Below are 25,890 nucleotides of genomic sequence, written 5' to 3' on the forward strand. Positions count from 1 at the left end.
TGCGTGTCGGAGACCCGAGGAGGGACAGAATTAGGGAAAACTCAATCGGTGGTGGAAAAGACTGTGGAGCAAAAGAAAATTGTTGAAGAACAAGAGGCAAATGAGATAGAATCAGATGAGAGTGAAAATGAGAAATCAGAGGGTCGAGTTCTGAGAAAGAGAACTTGGATCGGAGAAAGAAATAATAAAGACGTGAGACCAAAAAGGGTTGTAAGAGGAGATCTTTGGCCTAACAGGATAAAGAGGCTGAGGTACAGACTGACACGAGCAAATTCATCGAAAGCTGAACAGGTGAACGAGGTGTCGAGTCAGAATCAAGCAAAAGGTGAAAAACAAAAGGTCTCAAAAGAACCAGAGGAGATCAAGAGAATCAGGAAACCTAACCAGAAGTATAGGTCACCGGAATGGACGTACGTGGCACTGTCTGAAGGTGAAGAGGCAGAGAGTCAAGGAAATCCAGAGGGGACCATACGTGAAGTGGTTGAAGAGAAAACTGTTGGAATCCTGAAAGTTATCTTGACTGACATTGGAGAGGAGTCAGATGCTCAGGATGTTGTTGAAGATCTGATACAATTTGATGTTGCTGAAGAAGAAGTGAAAAGTGATGAAAGTCCAAATTGAGTGAACTAAAGGAGTCACTTGGAGAAAAGTGAAAAGAGAAAATCTGAAATTAGCTGTGTGAAATAATCTAGAGTTCTAAAACTCAGTAGTGGAGTAGAAGAGGCTAAGTCAAAAGACACTGCCAAAGTAGTAAAATGGCTAACACAGAGAATAATCAAAGTAGATGTGCCTTTTTGAAAAGATGGTGTAGAATGTGCTGCTGCTGTACTGGATTATTAATGCTATTATGGGGTGTACTAGCTTTATTAGTTACTTTTAGAGTTACAATAGACACTTTTGGAATACAGACTGAGAATGTGACCAATGTAGAGAAGAGTTCACAGAGTAGTTCCAACTAGAATTAGTAACATTTACATACATAAAGATAGGTCGATTAATGATTTTTCTAGCAATGTTTTTTCAAAGTTGTTGTATGAATACGTAAAGACAATGGAAGTTAGGGATTGCTATGTTTGTATGCAATTACCTGCATCCGTTTCAGAAGGTGTTACTTATCACCATTTACCGGCTACGTATGGAATTTCATGTAGTGTGCTAAGTAGTGTTTTTTATTTGTTAGGGAAAATAGATTATGGGATGTCTAACAAAGATAACATTTTTTGGCAATTGCCTATGAACAAAAAGTTGAATCCAGCTAAAGAAGCTAACATTTTTGTGAGATTTTTATTGAGAAACAAGAATTAACATTAGATTACATTTTTAGAAACAATTTAACTTGCAGTTTGAAAGAGGAGGAGAAGGCTTTCCTAGACATGGTAGAGGAAAGGAGAATGAGCATGCATGAAAAGTCAGGGAAATATAAAGTGAGTGAGACAATATGGGATATTGAGATGGGAAAGGAATTGAGGAATGGGGCTAGTCCAACTTTGGCTTTAGATGCACCACAGAAGGGTAAACTATGCATTACCAGAAAGAAATCCCAATATGATAATTATTTTGTTGGGACTAGTGAGTGTCATGATACATACTTCATTGCGACAGGATGGGGTTTTAAAGGTGGAGAAGATCCAGTTTTCCCAGGAGTGTATTATGTTTGTGGGAACAAGGCTTATTACAAGTTGCCTGACCATTGGTATGGCACGTGTTATGTGGGCCTGGTCTTTCCAAAGATTTTCCATATAGATAGAATAGAAGATGTAGAACACATTAATTTACTAACACGTTTTAAGAGAGAAACTTTGTCAGAAATTGTGGGTGATATTTTTGGAGCTTTAATTCCAGCAGTGGGAATTTCTTTAAATGCATATGGAATTCTGAAACTGTCAACAGTGGTGGATCGCTTATCGACAAGTACCGCTGGAGGGTTTCTTTTGGTAAATACGGAGATGATTGCCGTACGTGCCATGTCTATGCAAAATCGACTTGCCCTTGATATTCTATTGGCCAAGGAGGGTGGAGTTTGTGGAATGCTGAAGGTTCAACATTGTTGCACTTACATTCCTGACGAAAGCAGAGATCTAAAGGTCTATATCAAAAATATTACTGATTTGCATGAAGAATTAGTACCACTGGAAGCTGAAAGTATCTGGACTAAAATAGCTAATAAGATAGTTGCTGTTAAGAGTTTTATTGCTAAGATAGGTAGTACCATTATTGGTAGGATATTATTTCCATTGACATGCGTAATTGTTGCTTTATTGATACTAAGATTGGGGTGTTTGTGTTGTAAAAACAGGGGAGGGAAAAAGAGAATAATTAGAGGAAATGCTGAAAAGAAACAAAAGAGGTCAAGGAGAGACCCACAAGAAATAGAATTAGAAGAATTGAGGGAGAGTGTGTACTTGGAGTCGAAGAGGGATGATGTGAGAGAGTCTGGTGTTTAATGTTGTGCCATAAAAGACATTTTCAATTTCTCCTAAAAATTGGGACAACATTTTTTTTGGGGTTTGTTTTTGTGGTGATAATATATCACCAAATGGGGGATTGCTGGAGCAGAGTTTTCTGTTGAAAATTTATTGAGTTTTAAGCTCCAGTTTTGTTTATATGTTTTGATTAAAATTACTAATTTATAATCACTAATTATTAGTTTCATTAAAAGTCTTTATTAACCAACATTACTAATGAGAGAAACTACACGTGGGAATGCATATATGTTGCTTAATAATATATGCAATTTAATTAAATGAGTATCGCAAAAGTGCTATTTCTTTCGAGTTTGCGCTTTAAAAATAACGTGTGCTAATGCTTCTTTGTGTTGCAGACGGCTAGGTAATTACATACACATAAGGGTATTAGTGGGGATTAACACTGTATAATCATTATGATGTGGTAACGTTGTTTTGTGTTTCTTTTAATTAAGATGGTCCGTTTTGAGCTAAACAAAGATGGCTGCTATTTACAGCCTGCGCTCGAGTGATTGAGATGTGACGAGAGGCCTTGCTGAACATGGTTGAAAGTCACCTGACCACAGCCTCTGTCTGATTTAAAAGTTTCCGTGAGGACAGCAGCTCCGGGCATGCTTCCAATTGCCCTTGGAAAAGAATAAAGCCACAATGAACAACGATAAATCTGCGGTGGCTCTGCTATGGTACCAAGGAAGAGCATTCATGAATGTATCGCTTGCAAACTCGAGTTTCCTTCTTCCGTGTTTTTATTTTTGTGATTTTTCCTGAGCGGAGGTTTTCTAAATGTTACCAAGTGACATCCTTTCCTGCTCGCTCTGCTCAGCGGCTCAACGGACATTCAGAATTTGTTTGTTACTTTTATTTCGCTAGTTTTGTTATAAATATTACTAGGCTAGAGAGGGTCTGTAGATTTTTGAGGCCACTTCTTCCTGAACTTTTGCTGAGGACGGCAGCTCGAGAGACTTTACTGAGAGACCTGTCCTGACCCATTTAGCTAGAATAGGTAACTATGAGAATAATGATTTTGCTATTGATTGACTTTCATTTGAACTAATTTAGATAAACAACCATTTGTTTGAATTCCAGTGTCGGGTGGTTATTTCTTTGTCATTTATTGAGTTTCAAATGTATTTCCTATGTTTAAAATCAGGACTCAGGACTGTATCTTTATGGTCGCATTGACCTCGTTTTAGATGCAGATAGGTTTAGGTTTCTCTCCTGTATTCAGTGTGGATAGAGTAATAGTGTGAATTTTAGTGTGATGGGCCCTAGCGTATGATGAGTGTATGTGCGTGCGACTGTGGATTTACTCTGTCCGTGGAAGTAGGGAGAATTTATATGCGCCGATCTGCAGCACCGACGCTTATGCAGCCCCTTCTGTAATACCGTTAGTGCTGGCGAACATAAAGTGCCATCCCCATCTTCAGAGGGCGTTCCCCCACTTGCATGGGGGCGTGCACCATGCAAATGAGGGAATCCATTCGCCTCTTCGCCTGCACTGTATTTCAGTGCGACTTGACTGCAGCCTTCTGGCCGGGGGGCAGGAGGTCTATTGTACCCCCCAGATATCCACTTGCAGGCAGGTACTGCCCCTGAACTGCACCTGCCTGCAAGGGGATCGCTAATCCCCCTTCAAAGTGCAGGCAGGTTGCCGCCTGCACTGTGGAAACATGGAGCCGCTGCAAAGCAGCCTCCGTTTTTCACAGGAATGCACCGCCTCCAAGGCAGCGCAAGTTCGCGGCTGCCCTGGGGGCAGTATATTCACCATAATACGGCGTATTTGCCTTGACTGCGCCGGGCGCACATTTTAAAAGGTGCTCACTAGGAGAGATAATCTGCAGCACATTTGAGGATTATGCCCCAATTTACACTTTGTATGTTTCATCCTATGTGTTTCTTCTCTTAACAGTCTACATATTTATTTTTTCTCAGGGTTATTTTCTGTCATTGGACTGGACCTGCCCCTGGTCATCCCTCTTGGACAAGATGCTGTGTTACCATGTCACCTGTCACCCCAGATCAATGCAGAGAACATGACTATAAGGTGGTTTAAAGGCAAATACCAGGACCTTGTCCACTTGTATCGGAAAAGAGAGGACCAGTATCAAAATCAGATGGCAGAGTACAGAAGCAGGACAACCCTTGTTAAAGACGGCATCAAAGCCGGCAGCGTGTCCTTGATGATACACAATGTCCGGCCTTCTGATGGTGGCTTCTACTCATGTTTCTATGATGCAGGATTCTTCTATGAAGAGGCAGTGGTGGAATTGAAGGTGGCAGGTCAGTCACATGTACATTTCATTCTAACAATATTGTTATGATCACCCTGTTCAATCATATTCAGTATCTCAGAAACTTCACAGAGATGCGAGCATACTAGGAAGAGAAACGCCCTTCTCAAAATGTATAGCAGTGTTCTTTAAGTTCAGTCATCATACAGCTTTAGAGACTAGGGGACTGGTTTAAACACAGCGGCGGCTACTCCACCAAGGCGGAGAAGCGTCGCCCCACTGCTTTGAAGCAGTGAAAGAAAGGAAACATAAAATGATAATAACTGGAGGCCCCACTGCTTTGAAGCAGTGAAAGGAAGGAAACCTAAAATGATAATAACAGGAGGCCCCTCTGCTTTGAAGTAGTGAACGAAAGGAAACCTAAAATGATAATAACTGGAGGCCCCACTGCTTTGAAGCAGCGAACGAAAGGAAACATAAAATGATAATAACTGGAGGCCCCACTGCTTTGAAGCAGTGAACGAAAGGAAACATAAAATGATAATAACTGGGGGCCCCGCTGCTTTGAAGCAGTGAAAGAAAGGAAACCTAAAATGATAATAACTGGAGGCCCCACTGCTTTGAAACAGTGAAAGAAAGGAAACCTAAAATGATAATAACTGGGGGCCCCGCTGCTTTGAAGCAGTGAAAGAAAGGAAACATAAAATGATAATAACTGGAGGCCCCACTGCTTTGAAGCAGTGAAAGAAAGGAAACCTAAAATGATAATAACTGGGGGCCCCGCTGCTTTGAAGCAGTGAAAGAAAGGAAACCTAAAATGATAATAACTGGGGGCCCCACTGCTTTGAAGCAGTGAAAGAAAGGAAACCTAAAATGATAATAACTGGGGGCCCCACTGCTTTGAAGCAGTAAAAGAAACGAAACATAAAATGATAATAACTGGGGGCCCCGCTGCTTTGAAGCAGTAAAAGAAACGAAACATAAAATGATAATAACTGGAGGCCCCGCTGCTTTGAAGCAGTGAAAGAAAGGAAACATAAAATGATAATAACTGGGGGCCCGACTGCTTTGAAGCAGTAAAAGAAAGGAAACCTAAAATGATAATAACTGGAGGCCCTGCTGCTTTGAAGCAGTGAAAGAAAGGAAACCTAAAATGATAATAACTGGGGGCCCCGCTGCTTTGAAGCAGCGAACGAAAGGAAACATAAAATGATAATAACTGGGGGCCCCGCTGCTTTGAAGCAGTGAAAGAAAGGAAACATGAAATGATAATAACTGGGGGCCCCGCTGCTTTGAAGCAGTGAAAGAAAGGAAACCTAAAATGATAATAACTGGGGGCCCCAATGCTTTGAAGCAGTAAAAGAAAGGAAACCTAAAATGATAATAACTGGAGGCCCTGCTGCTTTGAAGCAGTGAAAGAAAGGAAACCTAAAATGATAATAACTGGAGGCCCCACTGCTTTGAAGCAGTGAAAGAAAGGAAACCTAAAATGATAATAACTGGGGGCCCCACTGCTTTGAAGCAGTGAAAGAAAGGAAACCTAAAATGATAATAACTGGGGGCCCCACTGCTTTGAAGCAGTGAATGAAAGGAAACCTAAAATGATAATAACTGGGGGCCCCACTGCTTTGAAGCAGTGAAAGAAAGGAAACATAAAATGATAATAACTGGAGGCCCCGCTGCTTTGAAGCAGTGAAAGAAAGGAAACATAAAATGATAATAACTGGGGGCCCCACTGCTTTGAAGCAGTGAAAGAAAGGAAACATAAAATGATAATAACTGGGGGCCCCACTGCTTTGAAGCAGTGAAAGAAAGGAAACCTAAAATGATAATAACTGGGGGCCCCAATGCTTTGAAGCAGTAAAAGAAAGGAAACCTAAAATGATAATAACTGGAGGCCCTGCTGCTTTGAAGCAGTGAAAGAAAGGAAACCTAAAATGATAATAACTGGGGGCCCCACTGCTTTGAAGCAGTGAAAGAAAGGAAACATAAAATGATAATAACTGGAGGCCCCGCTGCTTTGAAGCAGTGAAAGGAAGGAAACCTAAAATGATAATAACTGGAGGCCCCGCTGCTTTGAAGCAGTGAAAGAAAGGAAACCTAAAATGATAATAACTGGAGGCCCTGCTGCTTTGAAGCAGCGAACGAAAGGAAACATAAAATGATAATAACTGGGGGCCCCGCTGCTTTGAAGCAGTGAAAGAAAGGAAACATGAAATGATAATAACTGGAGGCCCCACTGCTTTGAAGCAGTGAAAGAAAGGAAACTTAAAAAGATGATAACTGGGGGCCCCACTGCTTTGAAGCAGTGAAAGGAAGGAAACATAAAATGATAATAACTGGGGGCCCCACTGCTTTGAAGTAGTGAAAGAAAGGAAACATAACATGATAATAACTGGGGCCCCGCTGCTTTGAAGCAGTAAAAGAAAGGAAACCTAAAATGATAATAACTGGAGGCCCCACTGCTTTGAAGCAGTAAAAGGAAGGAAACCTAAAATGATAATAACTCGAGGCCCCACTGCTTTGAAGCAGTGAAAGAAAGGAAACATAAAATGATAATAACTGGGGGCCCCGCTGCTTTGAAGCAGTGAAAGAAAGGAAACCTAAAATGATAATAACTGGGGGCCCTGCTGCTTTGAAGCAGTGAAAGAAAGGAAACCTAAAATGATAATTATTATGATCGTTTTATGTTTTCCTGCTGCAGGAGGTTTGCAGGCAGGCCGGCTGCTCGGATGACAGAGGAGCAGGGGGGGGAGTGTGTTTTTTATTTATTTAAACCCCCTAACCCCCTTCCTGTTTAAACATTAAAGTATGGAAATTACTCCATCGGGGCGACTGAATAAAATGCTCTGTCGCCTGATGGAGTAACCATGCTCTGAATTTAGACCAGTGGACATTTCATAACTTTGGCAGGAACCACCCTCATGGAGGTTCGTGTCAATATATTTAAAGTTTGACTGACAGTATGCTCAGCTCTAGGATTGCTTTTATGTGAGCTGGGAGTGCCAAAATTACAAGCACGTTTCCGTTCATAGATGAACAGATGCTGAACTCACTAGTGGTCCGTTGAGAAGACGAAAGACCAGTAACATTCTCTTCTCTGTGCTAGCTTGAGAGCACCGTTCTACAGGAACATTGAACATGTAGCTTCAGGGAAAAGTTATAGTGCTGTTGGCACATTAATGACGGGCTCTGCTGTATGCTGGTGATAGAAAAACCTTCATAAATAAATCAGTGGTGAAAAAGGGAGCTTTATCCCATGGTATGGGGGTCATTTAAAGTTTTTTACTATCCTTTACTGTCACTTTTTTCACTGGGATAAGGGAGAGTAAAAACAGGCTTTTTGACTGCCCGCTCTAAATCGCGCGGGCGGTAGAACGTCCAAACCTCCGGCAGCCATTGTGATGGAGTTCCCTCTCCATCAAACTGTACGTCAGCCCCTATCTGTGGGGGACATGGAGTAGTCCCGATAGCTGACATACTTAAAGTCCTCCCATCTGAAAATCAGGTGGGCAGCCCAGCAGTTTGGCAGACAGGGTACTCCAGCGCGGTTGCAAACTCTGCCAAACTCTAAATCAGCCCCTAAGTGTCCTGAGACCAAGTTCTGACGCTGTTCAAAGTAGCTAGAATCTCTGATTCCTCTCTTTGCTTCCTTGGTTTGGGATATTTCTTTCCTGCAGCTCTAAAACTGAAGCAATGACCCTTCTCCACGAACTCCCACCAGGTCAGTCATGGATTTCACAAAGGTTCTTTCTTCCTCCCATCTCGGTTGGCATGGATCCCAGGCCCATCGCCAATGAAGAGAGGCAGGTAGGTGCCAACATGAGTTTATTAGCTACCACGCAATCACCTCTCTCTGTCCAGAGCAGCAACTGCCCAGAATGGCATTCGCCTTCAAACATAAGGGGTGAGCACAGAACTATGGCTCATCAACACTTTGCCACATCACCAAACCCACATCCGTCCATCCATCTGTATGTTTGTTCTTCCTCTTTATTTGCACCTCACGGTCTCATTTAAAAACAATCCAACTCCACAGCGAGACTGTCAACTATAGTCTAATATTGTTAATTTCTTAAAGATGCTATGCAATCTATACTGGGATAATGCAGTGGACATTCTCTAGTATCTGAATAAGCTTCTATTGTCTGTTCCCAATAGGACCTTTGGAGTCAGCCTGGTGTCTGATTGAATGGCTTTGTTGTGTATGTCATCTGCATGCTCTCCATTCGGTGGCATTTCTCCTGGTTTTTGTGTTGTCCGGCCTGGGTATTATCAGTCTCACAGTATTCTGATTGGTTGGCTTGTATCCTTCCTCTGCTGATGTTGCTTAAATTCAGGTAACTACTTTTTCAATATGGCATTAGCCAAGACCTTTTGATCTTATTAAAATAATATATGTAATATACATACATACACATTGGGTCATTGGTTAGCCCACATCAGCCATTGACTAAGTTCACTGAGACTGATAGCAATCTGCCCTTTTACAAGGAGCACATCCACACACAAAATAGTTTCTCTAAGTGCTAGGGACTACTACAGCAGTCTGTGTTTTTTTTAAACAAACAAATAATGTTTGTGTCATATTTTAATGCAGATACACGTGCTCTGCATAGTTCTGCCATCCAGTGTTGGGCTTGAATGTTTGCTGCTTGATTTTCTTCAAAGAAAATATTTTTAATTCTAGATTCCACTGTGACTCCACCCTGAGCTGGCACTGCACATGTTTACCTACTCAGGGTGTCTTTTTCTGACAATTTGAACAGGTACTAACAAGTCTCTGAGAATCGATGTGTCACACACCTTTCCTTCAGGTCCCCACGGTCAAATTTGACACCCACACAACTTGAGAAAACCTTTGTGGTCTGCACTCTTCTTGACAACACCATTCAGAGACCCACTTTTACTGATCAAATTCCAATTGCGAGGGCCTGGGGTCCTCTTCTGGCAGCCAGCCCTCTTGTCTTTTACGATTTCTCTGTGGATAATGCTCACAGGGTGATGGAACAGATGCCTCAGTGCCATGTCAAATATCTGTGGTTCGTCCACTACAAGGTCTGTAATCCCTGCCTATCCCCGACTATGACGATACTGTGCAAAGTCTGTCTCTACTTTCGGACGGAGAAGACCCTCCAATACAGACGGAAAAGGCATTGGGGACGCCAAAAGATGCAACAACAATCCTCCGTCAACAAATTGCACTTTCTTTGGCAGACATGCCTAATCTGGCACCGAGGAGGAAGATCGTGGCGTGCCCTTGGGCATTCCTCCCCACCAATACTCATTGAGTCCAGAGGCGGTCTTCTCCCTCAACTCAGACCAGGAGGAAGAGGAGTAGGTTCCCGTGATCTCTACAACCAACAGTCATCGAAACAAGACCTCAGCAAGGGTCGCGAGTATGGTTGATGCCAACACACATGCACAGCCAACAAAAATGTCCCACACAAAGGTAGAGCACCACCCCCGAGGGCGTTGAGACCTATGTCTAAGCCATACCAGCTTTCAGGGCCTCCAACACATTCGGACTCTGGTCGGCCCCAACCAAAGGCTTTGAGCTGACAAAGCTCCTGCCTAAGAGCACCGATCCTCCACGGCTGTCCTGTAACCGCCACAACTTTACTCGAAGCTGAAAACCCTTTTGACGCTGGCAACTCCAAAGCCCTCTTTCCAAGGCCTCTGTTGATGGTGACGACTCCATCGATGACTGGCTCTGGTGACTTGGAGCAGCCAATCCTTCAGAGACTGAAGAAAGAACTTGATGCAAGGCAGAGTAGACTCTTTATTCATCGAGACTCTTCATTCTTCCATAAACAGAGCAGATTTCTGCAAAAACACTCACGAAACCTGTTGAGACTCAAAAGAGGAGAATGGCCTTTAATGAGGTGTCTGCTTGGGAGACCCTCCATACTTGCAAGGCCAAAATACAAAGAGACAGGGCCACCAGCCCCCCCCCCCCTTGTTTCACTTCCACCTCTTCCTCCTCCACCGTCACCTCCTCCAACACCACCATCCTCTGCCCCCGCACTCACAAGATGATTCCTCATATAGTATAGGCATCCACCCTGCTAACCCCTAATACATGCCCTTTGAGCCAGCACCCACAGACGACCTTTGGGATGAACATAACTTTCATCCTTCGAGAGATCCGGACATGGATCACTACCCTGTTAGAACCTGTTTGCAGATAAGGACACAACATACCTCAAGGTGATCCAATGGGTGGCCACCTTCCACAAGTTTGACATGCATGTCCTCCACGAGGGCAATGACTTCCTTGCGGAGTCATTGTCCAAGTCGAAGGGGATAGTCAAATTCTTGCCCATGCAAGTTAAAATCAGTTAAAGCTAGGGTGGTAACACCAAGGGATGAAAAGAAAATTACTTTTTCTTTTTTTCCTGACCATTGGTGCTGCGAACAAAAGAGTGATGTTACGTGCCACTACCCACATGACTAAACCTAACCCAGTTTTTATAAGTGTTGACATTCCAGCAACTCTTTCTTCTTTTGTAGATCAATCGCCAAGGGAAGACATGACTTGGCAGTTTGGGCTGGACTGTTCCCATGAGGCACAGGGTCAGACTGATTTGCATATGGCCATGTCTGAACTGGGGTGGCAGAGTGAGCTAAAGAATGATGATGGATTAAACCCAGATCAGTTGACTGGGGGTGAGTGTTTGCAATGTTCAACACTCCGTCCATCATCCCCTTTGGTTTGAGGAAAATTAGATAGTCAGAAGGCATGTTCACTTACAGGCTAGTCACACCCCTAAGGTGTGCTACCTGAAGTAAACAACAAGGGAAAGGTTTCACCATTCTGGATTTGATGTAAATCGGAACTCTGGGTCAGGACTATGCCCACTCCTTTCAGAAAGTGGTCTATGGCAGCTACCCCACACTCCCCTAAGCCCCCCTAAATTCAGTATTTAGGAGTCCCCTGACACCAGTAAAAAATATTTGTCTGCCTGGAAACAGAAGAAGTACTAAGGAGAGCTGAGGACCTGTGGGCCAGCTCTGAAATTGTCGCCAAACCCTACCTGGCTGCTGCAGTCCCAACAATCGACTAATCCTGAAGCTGCACATACTCCTAACGCCTTGGAGGGCCACCAGTACTTCGCCAACCAGCCAGCATCTCTCTTGGGGTGAAGGAGCTACTTCCCTGCAAGCTGCCGGCACCAACCTCATCTGCCTGGTACACTGTTCTGCTGACCCCTGGATCCACTGAGGAAGCAGCACCCCAGAATAAGGTACTCATGACTCCAAGAGTTTTGAGATGCTAGACCCTCCAGGAGCCCTCCAGCACCAATACCTTGACTACCGGCGCACTTGCAGCAACCAATGCTTGTTGAGTGTCCAGTCCAGACACCTGTGCCACGAAAACCAACCTATCAATGAGGGACAGCAGCACCAATGAGGCCATTACCGGGTGGCCCTGTTTTGTTGTTTTCTCCCCATCTCCATGTTGATCCAAGAAGTGAAAGCCTCCAACTCAAGCGACTCACTGGACAAAACACCTCTGCACCGGAGCCTCACAGCCCGAGTATAGGTTAACCTATGATTTCACCTTGCCCCAGAGACACTCAAGACCCGAGCCCCCTTTGAGTTCTGCCTGACTTGACCCCAAGTCCCCTCTTCCAGCCTTTCTTGTTACAGGTACTCTCCATTGACTTTACCGCATAGCGCATTTCAGGCTACCATCGCGACCAGCACCTCTGCACCCAGACACCCCAGGGCAGGAAAAACCAAAATGCTGCTGATTCTATGGACCTTAAGTCCAAGTGATCAACCCTGACAAACGCTTGCAAGTATATATATGCAGTGTATGTTTCTCCTATACGATAGCATTACAGCGTTCGAGGCTCATACCTCAAAACCGGTATTTCTGCATTTTACCGTTATTTTGTAAGATCGATAACTCAAAGTACTTATCTGATTCTGATGATCTTGGTGTCTAAAATAATATAAAAATCTGTGTTATTTTCTAAATTGATCTCAAATTTCTTCTTGCGTTTGTATATCATTTATTGACTGTTTTCAACAATCCCCTCAAATAAGCCTAAAATGCTCAAAAACACTACCACTAATAAAGCACTTGGGATTATTGAAGAAAGTCCCTGTAAACCTATAAGGGTCGTCTGGACTATCTGCATGGTGTACCCCTACATTGGTACACCAAATAAAGAGCCAGCTTCCTACATGGTGGAACAACAATTTGTTGCAGTGCAGGCTTTTCCTAAACCACATTCCCCAAATCACCACAGACGCCTTCCTCGCCGGCTGGCAGGGGCTTATCTCAATCACGTAACCATACATTGCGTATTGGCCGCTCATCATCGGGGCGACAAATCAGCTGTGTGGAGCTACTTGCTGTATGCCTTCCTCTTAAAGCCTTCCTTTCAGACAGTCGAGACAAAGTAGTCCTAGTCTAAACAGACAACATGACCCCATGTACTACATCCAGAAGTAAGGTGCCCAGCTATCCGCTCTAGCACAGAGGCTTACCTTCTGGAGGAGTACCTTCCAGAAGTGGCGAGCAACTTGGCTAACCTTTTCATCAGGATACAACAACAAGTCCAAACCTAGGGAAATTTTTCACCTGGTAAAAAAATGCACTAGACTAAACACAGCTACACCTCTGCCAAAAACGCAAGATCAGTGCAACGAGCTAGCGGAATTCTTTCACGATAAAGTCTCTCGGATTTATTCCTCTTTCTCGACAGTAACCTCAAATTCTGGAGGTGCTGAGGAAGCACTCTCGATACATCCCATCCTCCCAGGCCAACCAACTCTAGAACATTTCCCACCTCTAGATCTCGACATCTTGAACATGCTGGCTTGGCGAGTCAAATCTGGCTCTCCACTTGATCCAGCTCCACCGGAGATCATGTTGCGGGCAAGTCTAACCACTTTGCCCGTAATCCTGGATCTATTAAATTCCTCGATCTCATCCTGTATTGTGCCCACTGTTTGGAAAAGAGCCATGGTACGGGCACTGTTAAAAAAAACAAATCTCGACCCAGAAGATCACGCCAATTATCGCCCCATCTCATTGCTCCCCTGGGCAAGTAAGATCCTGGAAAAATACATAAACACCCAGCTAATTCAGTTCCTAGAGAACAACCTATTACTAGATACGACTCAGACAGGTTTCAGACCCAGGCACGGAACTGAAACTGCGCTGCTGGCAGTCACTGAAGAGTCACGGAGGATACTGGATCAAGGAGGATCAGTGGCAGTGATCCTCCTTGACCTAAGTGCTGCCTTCGACACGGTCAGGTATACCACCTTACTGAACCGTCTCCTTGACATCGGGGTAACAGGCAATGCACTGAGGTGGTTTGACTCTTTTTTGACTGACAGATCGTTCCAGATCTTTGACGGGGACACAGTGTCAGTCAGCAAATCACTGAGCTGTGGGGTTCCGCAGGGTTCCTCCTTGAACCCTGCGTTGTTCAACATATACATGAGACCGCTGACTGGGGTCGTCGAACCGCATGGTATTAAGATCATATCATATGCGGACGATACCCAGCTAGTGGTGTCATTGACGCAGGAGGGCAACAGGCAAACCTCGTTCGGCTTGATGAAATGTTTAGAGGAGGTTAAAGGGTGGATGACAGCTTCCTCCTTAAAACTCAATGGAGACAAGACTGAGCTCATGCTCTTGGGACCAGCTTCACCAGTACCATTTATCTCCCTATGGCCCTCATGTCTGGGTACTCCCCCTATCCCCAAAGAGAATGTAAAGAGCCTGGGAATTTGGTTGGACAAAAATCTTACATTTACCCACCAGGCCACCAAGCTATCTGCCACATGTTTCGGCCTGCTCAGAACACTCAGAAAAGTTCTGCCCCTTTTACCAATGGAGGCCAAACAGGTGGCAGTACAAGGCCTGATACAGTCCCGGCTGGATTTTAATAACGCCCTCTACGTGGGAGCCCCAGAGCTGACTCTACGGAAGTTACAGGTGGTGCAGAACTGCGCAGCCCGTACCCTGCTTAAGATTCCACGTACGCAGTCAGCTAGACCTGGACTAAAAAGTCTACACTGGCTGCCGGTGAAGCAGAGAGTGGCTTTTAAGGCATTATGTATCTCACATCGTGCCTTCTGGAAAACAGGTCCAGCAATAAATGACAATCTAGTCACCCGCTATCACCCAAGCAGGAATCTACGCTCCACGGAAGCCTTCTTGGCCGTGGTCCCGAAGGTTAAGAGAGCTAGAACTGGAGGCAGAATGTTCACTCTGAACGCCTCAAAACTGTGGAATTCACTCCCTCTAAAACTCCGGTCCAACCCTAACTTGCACTCTTTCCGCAAACAATTGAAGACTCTTCTGTTTGCTAGGTCCAACCTGTCCTAAAACTTCTGCTGTACCTCCCAACTCTGTCTACATCCTCAGCGCTTGGACGCCCGTGGGGCAGCAATCGCGCTATACAAATCGATATACAATACAATACAATACAATACAAGTCCACACACCCACACTCCATGGACAATGCACTGTGGGCAAAGTAATCAGGGATTTTTGCATATGTTTTTCTGACTCCCCCACTCCTTCCCTATGTGGTTTAAAGGATGCAACACATATTCTAATTGCTTAACCTGGCTGTCCCTACGTGGCCAGACAACCTTAGTACTCAACACTCATTGAGATGTCAATCAGTCCCCACGAGAAGCTCCCCAACGGGCTGGACCGTCTTATACTGTACCAAGGCCAGGTGGGATACCCAGAACCCAGGCAGCTCATTCTAGAGATCTGGCACCAGAGGTCCTAGAGTTCAGATACCTGTGTCTTCCCCATAACTGCTTTGACATCTTATGTGAGTCTTGCATTCCCACCACCTAGGCCTGCTAGGTTGCAAATGAAAGATGCTTGTCCATTATTGTATCTCCAAACACTTTGACCCTCTTAAACCTACTGTACAAGACATTATTTGTTACCTTCTTCATTTATAAAAGTCAGGCCTTGCCTGTACTTCTGTACACCTGGATTACACTGCCATAGCTGCCAGTATATGCAACACATATCGGGGGCCCCTAAGTCCTTTCCTGTTGAATATAAATGGCCCTGTATGTACAGGTGGGATAATGTGTTGAATACAGATATATCCCAAGACTGGCACAGGCTATAGCCTAAACTAGGAATGAAACATACATAGTCCAAAATAATGTGCAAGTGGTACTTGACAACGTAAAAACGTAACAACATTTTGTGAGAAGTTGGCCTGGCATATGCTGTCCACTAATTATAGTGGGCACCCTGCACCAGTCCAAACAACCCCTTATTGATGATTAGGTTAAAGACAACCTTTATTGAAAGCTATCCTAGTGGTAGCTATGGAGAGCAGCCTTCAGGCTAAGTCTTGAAGGAGTGTAAAGCAGCTTGGTTTAGCAGGCTATAATCTTTTGAATGACCAAATGAAAGGAGAACCACACCAGGTATATATATAAAATATATGTATTTTACTAAACACACCCTGCTAGTCTCTTTATGAGGCTAGAGGTCAAAGCACATATGTTACACTTAAAATATCACAGTAAATTAGCACAATATACGTTGGGCCCTAGGGGCAAACCAAACCATATATTAAGAAAGTGGTATAAGAACCACGACTTGACACAAGGCCTAGAGCCTGTGGAATCTCTGGGACCCCAAGGAACCACCCAAGGTAGTGACACAAGGGACCCACGGGGGACGTGTGCAGTGTGTAAACAAAGTCGCGAGCTCTGTTAGCTTCTATAGGGAAAATCGCGGTTAGAATTTTAAAGTTAAAAGACAATTAGAAGAGGACTTGCAGCAAATCCCTTTAGACTTAGAGGGATCTAGGGCCCACACCCACGGGAGCACTGGAGTATTTGAGTTACCTCACCCAGGGAAGCCTGGTGCATATGTGTCAAATGGTTTCGGGTCGCATCATCGTTTTCATTGGCGACTGGCTGCAAAGTACTGCTACCGGGAAGAAGAGAAGTGTCCAGTGTGATACAAGCCTGGATCAAAGATCGGAAGAACCTGAAAGCAGAGGGGACAGAGTCTGGGTCAATTTCCAGTGACCAGGGGCACGATAGACAAATGCCCACCGATGTTGGGTGTTTCAGGTGCGAAGAGGTGTAGCTTGACTCTTCAGCCACGAGGACCAGGAGGCATCGACAGTGACCAGGAGCTGGATTTGAGCTGTCCCACGAGGGACGTCGAGTGCTGCGGTGTCGGTTCCCGGATTGGACCCAACAAGCCTTGGCAACAGCAACCCACTCAGAAGGAGAAAAGATGCTTCGGTGCGGACCAGCAAGGTCCTGGGGACTCCCCAAGCAATGGAGAGTCAGGGCACGTCCAGAGCAACCAGGTATGCCCAATCAGAGTAAGAGTTGCCTTTGCAGGGACCCACCAGTCAACCAGGGATCGCGAAGGGACCTCGAGAGGAATCACACAATACCAGCCCACGGAACACTCGGAGAGTGTAGGCCAGTAATCTTCGGTGGAAATGCTGCTCGGGACGTGGACTACAAGTAGCCGAAAGCACAGCCTCCAGGATCGACAAGAAGCATATGCACTTGCAAATGTGCACGGTGTCCAGGGGTTTCGGTTCCATGGTCCTCACAAGGGCTACGGGTCTCAGCTTTGCTGGGAGCTTGGGTCAGTCTCTAGGAAGTCTGGAAACCCACTTCCTGTGTTGCAAATTCTTCGGAGTCCGGCGGGTCTTCGGAGATGCAAAATGGTCAGATGCGTTTTAGGTGCCTGCCTTGCAGGGGAGTAACTCCTTTACTCCGAAGGAGATTCTTCAGTCATCTAGTTCAATGTAAATCGCCGAAGTTCCAGGATTCAGCCTCAGAGTTTCATCCAGGTAAATCTAAAGTCCTGTAGCCAGGGGTTCCTACTTTATACCCAAGGAAGGGGTGGGACAAACTCTAGGGACCCACCTATGGGAGGGTCAGGAAGGAGGGGTGGCTACACCCATTTCCTTTGTCCAGTTTCGCGCCAGAGCAGGGGCTGGCAGGCCCTGCAACCAGTTTGAGCTGGACTATGCACAGGGACACCAAATGTGCCCCCAGTGCAGACTTCAAAGCACTCTTGGAGTGCACCCACCCAGCCCCAATACACTAAAGCCTGTCTGCGAGGTGGTCACACCTCCCTGTGACAGGAAACCTATTGTCCAGGCCTCCCCTGCCGGAGTTTCGTCCAGCAGCAGGAGGTCAGACTCGTGTCTGTAGCTGCAGCATCCATTTTGTGATGCCAGGGCTCTTTTAAGTTGGCACCGGGTATACCGGTTGTGCCATGTCTCTCCCTCTAGAAGGGTGGGATCATACTTTCACACCAGTTACTGGTGTAGGGGTATGATTCCAAGGTGTCTGACACCAAACACAACATGTTTCCATGCAGCCATTCCAAAGTTAGCATTTACCGTTATAATGCACTTAAGAGTGTATAGTTTGGCTGCATCACAAACAACCCCGGAATAAAAGGTTCCAAAAGCTGCAGAGGGGCTCTACTCATGCATGGGCACCCTCTCACATGAAACCAAGCACCCTGCCTTCAGGATTGTTAAGGCCTGCCATAGGGGTGACTGATAGGTTTACATGTGCAGTGATATGGAGAGATATAGGTAACCTATATCTCAGTACACCACCTAACACAGGCTGCTGTAGCAGACCTGTTCTGTCATTTTAAAAGGCTTCCCAGGGGTGGTATAATACATGCTACAGCCCCTGGTAGGCCTCTGGGGTACCAATGCCCTGTGTACATAGTATACCATATACTAGATACTCATAAGGGTACCCCAGAATCCAATCTGGAGTGTACCTAAAGTACATGCAATCAATTTGGAGAAGAAGCAGCTAGGCTGGGGTCCTGGATAGCAGGGCCCCAGCCAGGCTAAAAAAGTCGAAAAACCGTGAAACATCAGCAAAAGGTGGGGGTAACTATAAGAAGCAGATCCCACTCTCCTGCACATTTCCCCTAATATATACAGTCGATATTCTAAGGGATGTGGGGAGGAGGGCAATATTTGCACGTATGGTGAGCATTCTGGAAACAAATATTGAGTCATATAGAAAGTAACGGGTCTACTGATACCATAGGGTCCTGTTACGGTCATACCTGGTATTCGCCTCTGCAACTAGGGTAAATTGGGCATGGGGGAATGGACAGTGATTTCACACATGTTTCTAGTGGCCACACAATACCTGGCAGAACATTGGAAGTAAAAAATCCTGGATAGTTCAATGTGGGCACGGCGCCTGTCGACATTGATGAAAATGTTAACCTATGACCTAAGAGACATGAGAGAGAAATTTGATGCAATTTGGAAACTAGTCATTGACCACTTTCAAGAAGAATCATTAGCTTAATGTTTTTCCCACATAAGGTATCCAAATTTGCGTGCTTTATGACGGCTTCCTTATCAAGCCCATCAAAAAAGATAAACCTAAGAATTTTTTCAACTCATCCAGATTTGTAGGAGTCCACCGGGTACTCTAGAATGGGGCTTAAGTCTGGCACTGTTGTCTTTCAAATACTGTTCAGCATACAAATTAGTCTGCTCAACAATCTCATCCAAAAATACATCGTCCATAAACAGCTGGAAAAAATGTACAGGCAAAAAGTTTTCAGTATCCACTCTACATCCTTGCGACACCAGTAAAGGCAGAGCCCCAAGCTGCAAACCAGATGCCTCTTGCTGCACTATTGCCACATGAGTGTCCTCCTCTAAAATAGGCACTTCATCCGCGCTGAGAGTAGCTTCATCCGCACTGAGAGTAGCTTCATCCGCACTGAGAGTAGCTTCATCCGCACTGAGAGTAGCTTCATCCGCACTGAGAGAAGCTTCATCCGCACTGAGAGAAGCTTCATCCGCACTGAGAGTAGCTTCATCCGCACTGAGAGAAGCTTCATCCGCACTGAGAGTAGCTTCATCCGCACTGAGAGTAGCTTCATCCGCACTGAGAGTAGCTTCATCCGCACTGAGAGTAGCTTCATCCGCACTGAGAGTAGCTTCATCCGCACTGAGAGTAGCTTCATCCGCACTGAGAGTAGCTTCATCCGCACTGAGAGTAGCTTCATCCGCACTGAGAGTAGCTTCATCCGCACTGACAGCAGCTTCATCTGCACTGAGTGAAGCTTCATCCGCACTGAGAGAAGCTTCATCCGCACTGAGAGTAGCTTCATCCGCACTGAGAGTAGCTTCATCCGCACTGAGAGAAGCTTCATCCGCACTGAGAGAAGCTTCATCCGCACTGAGAGTAGCTTCATCCGCACTGAGAGTAGCTTCATCTGCACTGAGAGTAGCTTCATCTGCACTGAGAGTAGCTTCATCTGCACTGAGAGTAGCTTCATCTGCACTGAGTGAAGCTTCATCTGCACTGAGTGAAGCTTCATCTGCACTGAGTGAAGCTTCATCTGCATGCTTCATCTGCACTGAGTGAAGCTTCATCTGCACTGAGTGAAGCTTCATCTGCACTGAGAGTAGCTTCATCCGCACTGAGAGTAGCTTCATCCGCACTGAGAGTAGCTTCATCCGCACTGAGAGTAGCTTCATCCGCACTGAGAGTAGCTTCATCCGCACTGAGAGTAGCTTCATCCGCACTGAGAGTAGCTTCATCCGCACTGAGAGTAGCTACAAATCATTGCCAAAGTCAGCAATGCCCATGCTGCACAGTACCCACGCTGCTATACAGCACGGCTACAAATCATTGCCAAAGTCAGCAATGCCCATGCTGCACAGTACCCACGCTGCCATACAGCACGGCTACAAATCATTGCCAAAGTCAGCAATGCCCATGCGTCACAGTACCCACGCTGCCATACAGCACGGCTACAAATCATTGCCAAAGTCAGCAATGCCCATGCTGCACAGTACCCACGCTGCCATACAGCACGGCTACAAATCATTGCCAAAGTCAGCAATGCCCATGCTGCACAGTACCCACGCTGCCATACAGCACGGCTACAAATCATTGCCAAAGTCAGCAATGCCCATGCTGCACAGTACCCACGCTGCCATACAGCACGGCTACAAATCATTGCCAAAGTCAGCAATGCCCATGCTGCACAGTAACCACGCTGCCATACAGCACGGCTACAAATCATTGCCAAAGTCAGCAATGCCCATGCTGCACAGTACCCACGCTGCCATACAGCACGGCTACAAATCATTGCCAAAGTCAGCAATGCCCATGCTGTACAGTACCCACGCTGCCATACCGCACGGCTACAAATCATTGCCGAAGTCAGCAATGCCCATGCTGCACAGTACCCACGCTGCCATACAGCATGGCTACAAATCATTGCCAAAGTCAGCAATGCCCATGCTGCACAGTACCCACGCTGCCATACAGCACGGCTACAAATCATTGCCGAAGTCAGCAATGTCCATGCTGCACAGTACCCACGCTGCCATACAGCATGGCTACAAATCATTGCCAAAGTCAGCAATGCCCATGCTGCACAGTACCCACGCTGCCATACAGCACGGCTACAAATCATTGCTGAAGTCAGCAATGCCCATGCTGCACAGTACCCACGCTGCCATACAGCATGGCTACAAATCATTGCCAAAGTCAGAAATGCCCATGCTACACAGTACCCACGCTGCTATACAGCACGGCTACAAATCATTGCCAAAGTCAGCAATGCCCATGCTGCACAGTACCATGCTGCCATACAGCACGGCTACAAATCATTGCCAAAGTCAGCAATGCCCATGCTGCACAGTACCCACGCTGCTATACAGCACGGCTACAAATCATTGCCAAAGTCAGCAATGCCCATGCTGCACAGTACCCACGCTGCCATACAGCACGGCTACAAATCATTGCCAAAGTCAGGAATGCCCATGCTGCACAGTACCCACGCTGCCATACAGCACGGCTACAAATCATTGCCAAAGTCAGCAATGCCCATGCTGCACAGTACCCACGCTGCCATACAGCACGGCTGCAAATCATTGCCAAAGTCAGCAATACCCATGCTGCACAGTACCATGCTGCCATACAGCACGGCTACAAATCATTGCCAAAGTCAGCAATGCCCATGCTGCACAGTACCCACGCTGCCATACAGCACGGCTACAAATCATTGCCGAAGTCAGCAATGCCCATGCTGCAGAGTAACCACGCTGCCATACAGCACGGCTACAAATCATTGCCAAAGTCAGCAATGCCCATGCTGCACAGTACCCACGCTGTCATACAGCACGGCTACAAATCATTGCCAAAGTCAGGAATGCCCATGCTGCACAGTACCCACGCTGCCAAACAGCACGGCTACAAATCATTGCCAAAGTCAGCAATGCCCATGCTGCACAGTACCCACGCTGCCATACAGCACGGCTACAAATCATTGCCAAAGTCAGCAATGCCCATGCTGCACAGTACCATGCTGCCATACAGCACGGCTACAAATCATTGCCAAGGTCAGCAATGCCCATGCTGCACAGTACCCACGCTGCCATACAGCACGGCTACAAATCATTGCCAAAGTCAGCAATGCCCATGCTGCACAGTACCCACGCTGCCATACAGCACGGCAACAAATCATTGCCAAAGTCAGCAATGCCCATGCTGCACAGTACCCACGCTGCCATACAGCACGGCTACAAATCATTGCTAAAGTCAGCAATGCCCATGCTGCACAGTACCCACGCTGCCATACAGCACGGCTACAAATCATTGCCAAAGTCAGCAATGCCCATGCTGCACATTACCCACGCTGCCGTACAGCACGGCTAAGAATCATTGCCAAAGTCAGCAATGCCCATGCTGCACAGTACCCACGCTGCCGTACAGCACGGCTACAAATCATTGCCAAAGTCAGCAATGCCCATGCTGCACAGTACCCACGCTGCCATACAGCACGGCTACAAATCATTGCCAAAGTCAGCAATGCCCATGCTGCACAGTACCCACGCTGCCATACAGCACGGCTACAAATCATTGCCAAAGTCAGCAATGCCCATGCTGCACAGTACCCACGCTGCCATACAGCACGGCTACAAATCATTGCCAAAGTCAGCAATGCCCATGCTGCACAGTACCCACGCTGCTATACAGCACGGCTACAAATCATTGCCAAAGTCAGCAATGCCCATGCTGCACAGTACCCACGCTGCCATACAGCACGGCTAAGAATCATTGCCAAAGTCAGCAATGCCCATGCTGCACAGTACCCACGCTGCTATACAGCACGGCTACAAATCATTGCCAAAGTCAGCAATGCCCATGCTGCACAGTACCCACGCTGCTATACAGCACGGCTACAAATCATTGCCAAAGTCAGCAATGCCCATGCTGCACAGTACCCACGCTGCTATACAGCACGGCTACAAATCATTGCCAAAGTCAGCAATGCCCATGCTGCACAGTATCCACGCTGCCATACAGCACGGCTACACATCATTGCCAAAGTCAGCAATGCCCATGCTGCACAGTACCCACGCTGCCATACAGCACGGCTACAAATCATTGCCAAAGTCAGCAATGCCCATGCTGCACAGTATCCACGCTGCCATACAGCACGGCTACACATCATTGCCAAAGTCAGCAATGCCCATGCTGTACAGTACCCACGCTGCCATACAGCAGGGCTTCAAATCATTGCCAAAGTCAGCAATGCCCATGCTGCACAGTACCCACCCTGCCGTACAGCACGGCTACAAATCATTGCCAAAGTCAGCAATGCCCATGCTGCACAGTACCCACGCTGCTGTACAGCACGGCTACAAATCATTGCCAAAGTCAGCAATGCCCATGCTGCACAGTAACCACGCTGCCATACAGCACGGCTACAAATCATTGCCAAAGTCAGCAATGCCCATGCTGCACAGTACCCACGCTGCCATACAGCACGGCTACAAATCATTGCCAAAGTCAGCAATGCCCATGCTGCACAGTAACCACGCTGCCATACAGCACGGCTACAAATCATTGCCAAAGTCAGCAATGCCCATGCTGCACAGTAACCACGCTGCCATACAGCACGGCTACAAATCATTGCCAAAATCAGCAATGCCCATGCTGCACAGTACCCACGCTGCTAGACAGCACGGCTACAAATCATTGCCAAAGTCAGCAATGCCCATGCTGCACAGTATCCACGCTGCCATACAGCATGGCTACACATCATTGCCAAAGTCAGCAATGCCCATGCTGCACAGTACCCACGCTGCCATACAGCACGGCTACAAATCATTGCCAAAGTCAGCAATGCCCATGCTGCACAGTAACCACGCTGCCATACAGCACGGCTACAAATCATTGCCAAAGTCAGCAATGCCCATGCTGCACAGTACCCACGCTGCCGTACAGCATGGCTACAAATCATTGCCAAAGTCAGCAATGCCCATGCTGCACAGTACCCACGCTGCTGTACAGCACGGCTACAAATCATTGCCAAAGTCAGCAATGCCCATGCTGCACAGTACCCACGCTGCCATACAGCACGGCTACAAATCATTGCCAAAGTCAGCAATGCCCATGCTGCACAGTACCCACGCTGCTATACAGCACGGCTACAAATCATTGCCAAAGTCAGCAATGCCCATGCTGCAGAGTAACCACGCTGCTATACAGCACGGCTACAAATCATTGCCAAAGTCAGCAATGCCCATGCTGCACAGTACCCACGCTGCCATACAGCACGGCTACAAATCATTGCCAAGGTCAGCAATGCCCATGCTGCAGAGTACCCACGCTGCCATACAGCACGGCTACAAATCATTGCCAAGGTCAGCAATGCCCATGCTGCACAGTACCCACGCTGCTATACAGCACGGCTACAAATCATTGCCAAAGTCAACAATGCCCATGCTGCACAGTACCCACGCTGCCAAACAGCACGGCTACAAATCATTGCCAAAGTCAGCAATGCCCATGCTGCAGAGTAACCACGCTGCCATACAGCACAGCTACAAATCATTGCCAAAGTCAGCAATGCCCATGCTGCAGAGTAACCACGCTGCCATACAGCACGGCTACAAATCATTGCCAAAGTCAGCAATGCCCATGCTGCACAGTACCCACGCTGCCATACAGCACGGCTACAAATCATTGCCAAAGTCAGCAATGCCCATGCTGCACAGTACCCACGCTGCTGTACAGCATGGCTACAAATCATTGCCAAAGTCAGCAATGCCCATGCTGCACAGTACCCACGCTGCCATACAGCACGGCTACAAATCATTGCCAAAGTCAGCAATGCCCATGCTGCACAGTACCCACGCTGCCATACAGCACGGCTACAAATCATTGCCAAAGTCAGCAATGCCCATGCTGCACAGTACCCACGCTGCCATACAGCACGGCTACAAATCATTGCCAAAGTCAGCAATGCCCATGCTGCACAGTACCCACGCTGCCATACAGCACGGCTACATATCATTGCCAAAGTCAGCAATGCCCATGCTGTACAGCATGAACAAAAGCCACTGGCAGAGCCAATAGTCTCAAATGCAAGACCTATTTGCTTTGCCAATGCTTGTTAGTTCTCGGCGCAACACCCCTGTGATTCAGAGCAAATCAGTTAATCTCCCCATGCGTGAAAAAGAAAACAAATTTGAAACTTTTCAAAAAGATCACAAAAAGAAAGCCATGTGTTAGTCAAAACGCATTTGGAAGCAGAAAGCATCTGTTGGCCCAATAAAAGCAGATAACATCTGTTGTAACAATAAACATCCATTTCAGAGTAGAAAAGGGCTTCTTTGAAGTAAAACATATCTACAAATGGCAAGAGGTTCAACAAGGATGACGGGGAAGAATTAAAAATGAAAGTAGTGCCTCGATCACAGCTCAATCAGCGGAAGGACAGCAATCAACCTGAAGCAATCAATACTTGATCCATGCTCCAGCCAAAAGGAGAGGAAGTGAAGCCAGCACACATTGGCCAATTAGAAGGCATTAAGAGTGATAATTAATCCAATCAATGGTAAGCAATGGGTGGGCTACAAGCCCCCTGTTGTATACAACATAGTACATGCCCTGTCGCAAGCGAGACATAAACAGTGACCTGGCCTCATCTCCTTCCTTGCCAACAGATGAAGACTCTGCATTTATTACCATCAACCTCATCTGCAAACACTTCAGGATAAATTCAAGAGGTTGCGCAAAGGATAAAGATCAAGAAAGCTGTTCAGTGATTGAATTGAATTGAATTAAATTTATAAAGCGCAGCATATACCCTGAGGTGTCTTGGCGCTATACTTGATAGA

General features: G+C 46.4%; 1 protein-coding gene across 1 annotated transcript in view; it reads left to right on the plus strand.

Annotated features, from left to right (window-relative positions):
- LOC146870881 (butyrophilin subfamily 3 member A2-like) overlaps positions 1-25,890 on the plus strand; it is a 104,370-nt gene that overhangs the window by 57,961 nt on the left and 20,519 nt on the right. Inside the window, exon 3 of the mRNA XM_085599718.1 lies at positions 4,398-4,745. Within this exon, the coding sequence (XP_085455844.1) occupies positions 4,398-4,745 (348 nt within the window). The remainder of the gene's footprint in view (positions 1-4,397; positions 4,746-25,890) is intronic.

The sequence above is a fragment of the Triturus cristatus genome, chromosome 1_1 (genome assembly GCF_964204655.1).
Source record: "Triturus cristatus chromosome 1_1, aTriCri1.1, whole genome shotgun sequence".
Taxonomy (NCBI): Eukaryota; Metazoa; Chordata; class Amphibia; order Caudata; family Salamandridae; genus Triturus; species Triturus cristatus.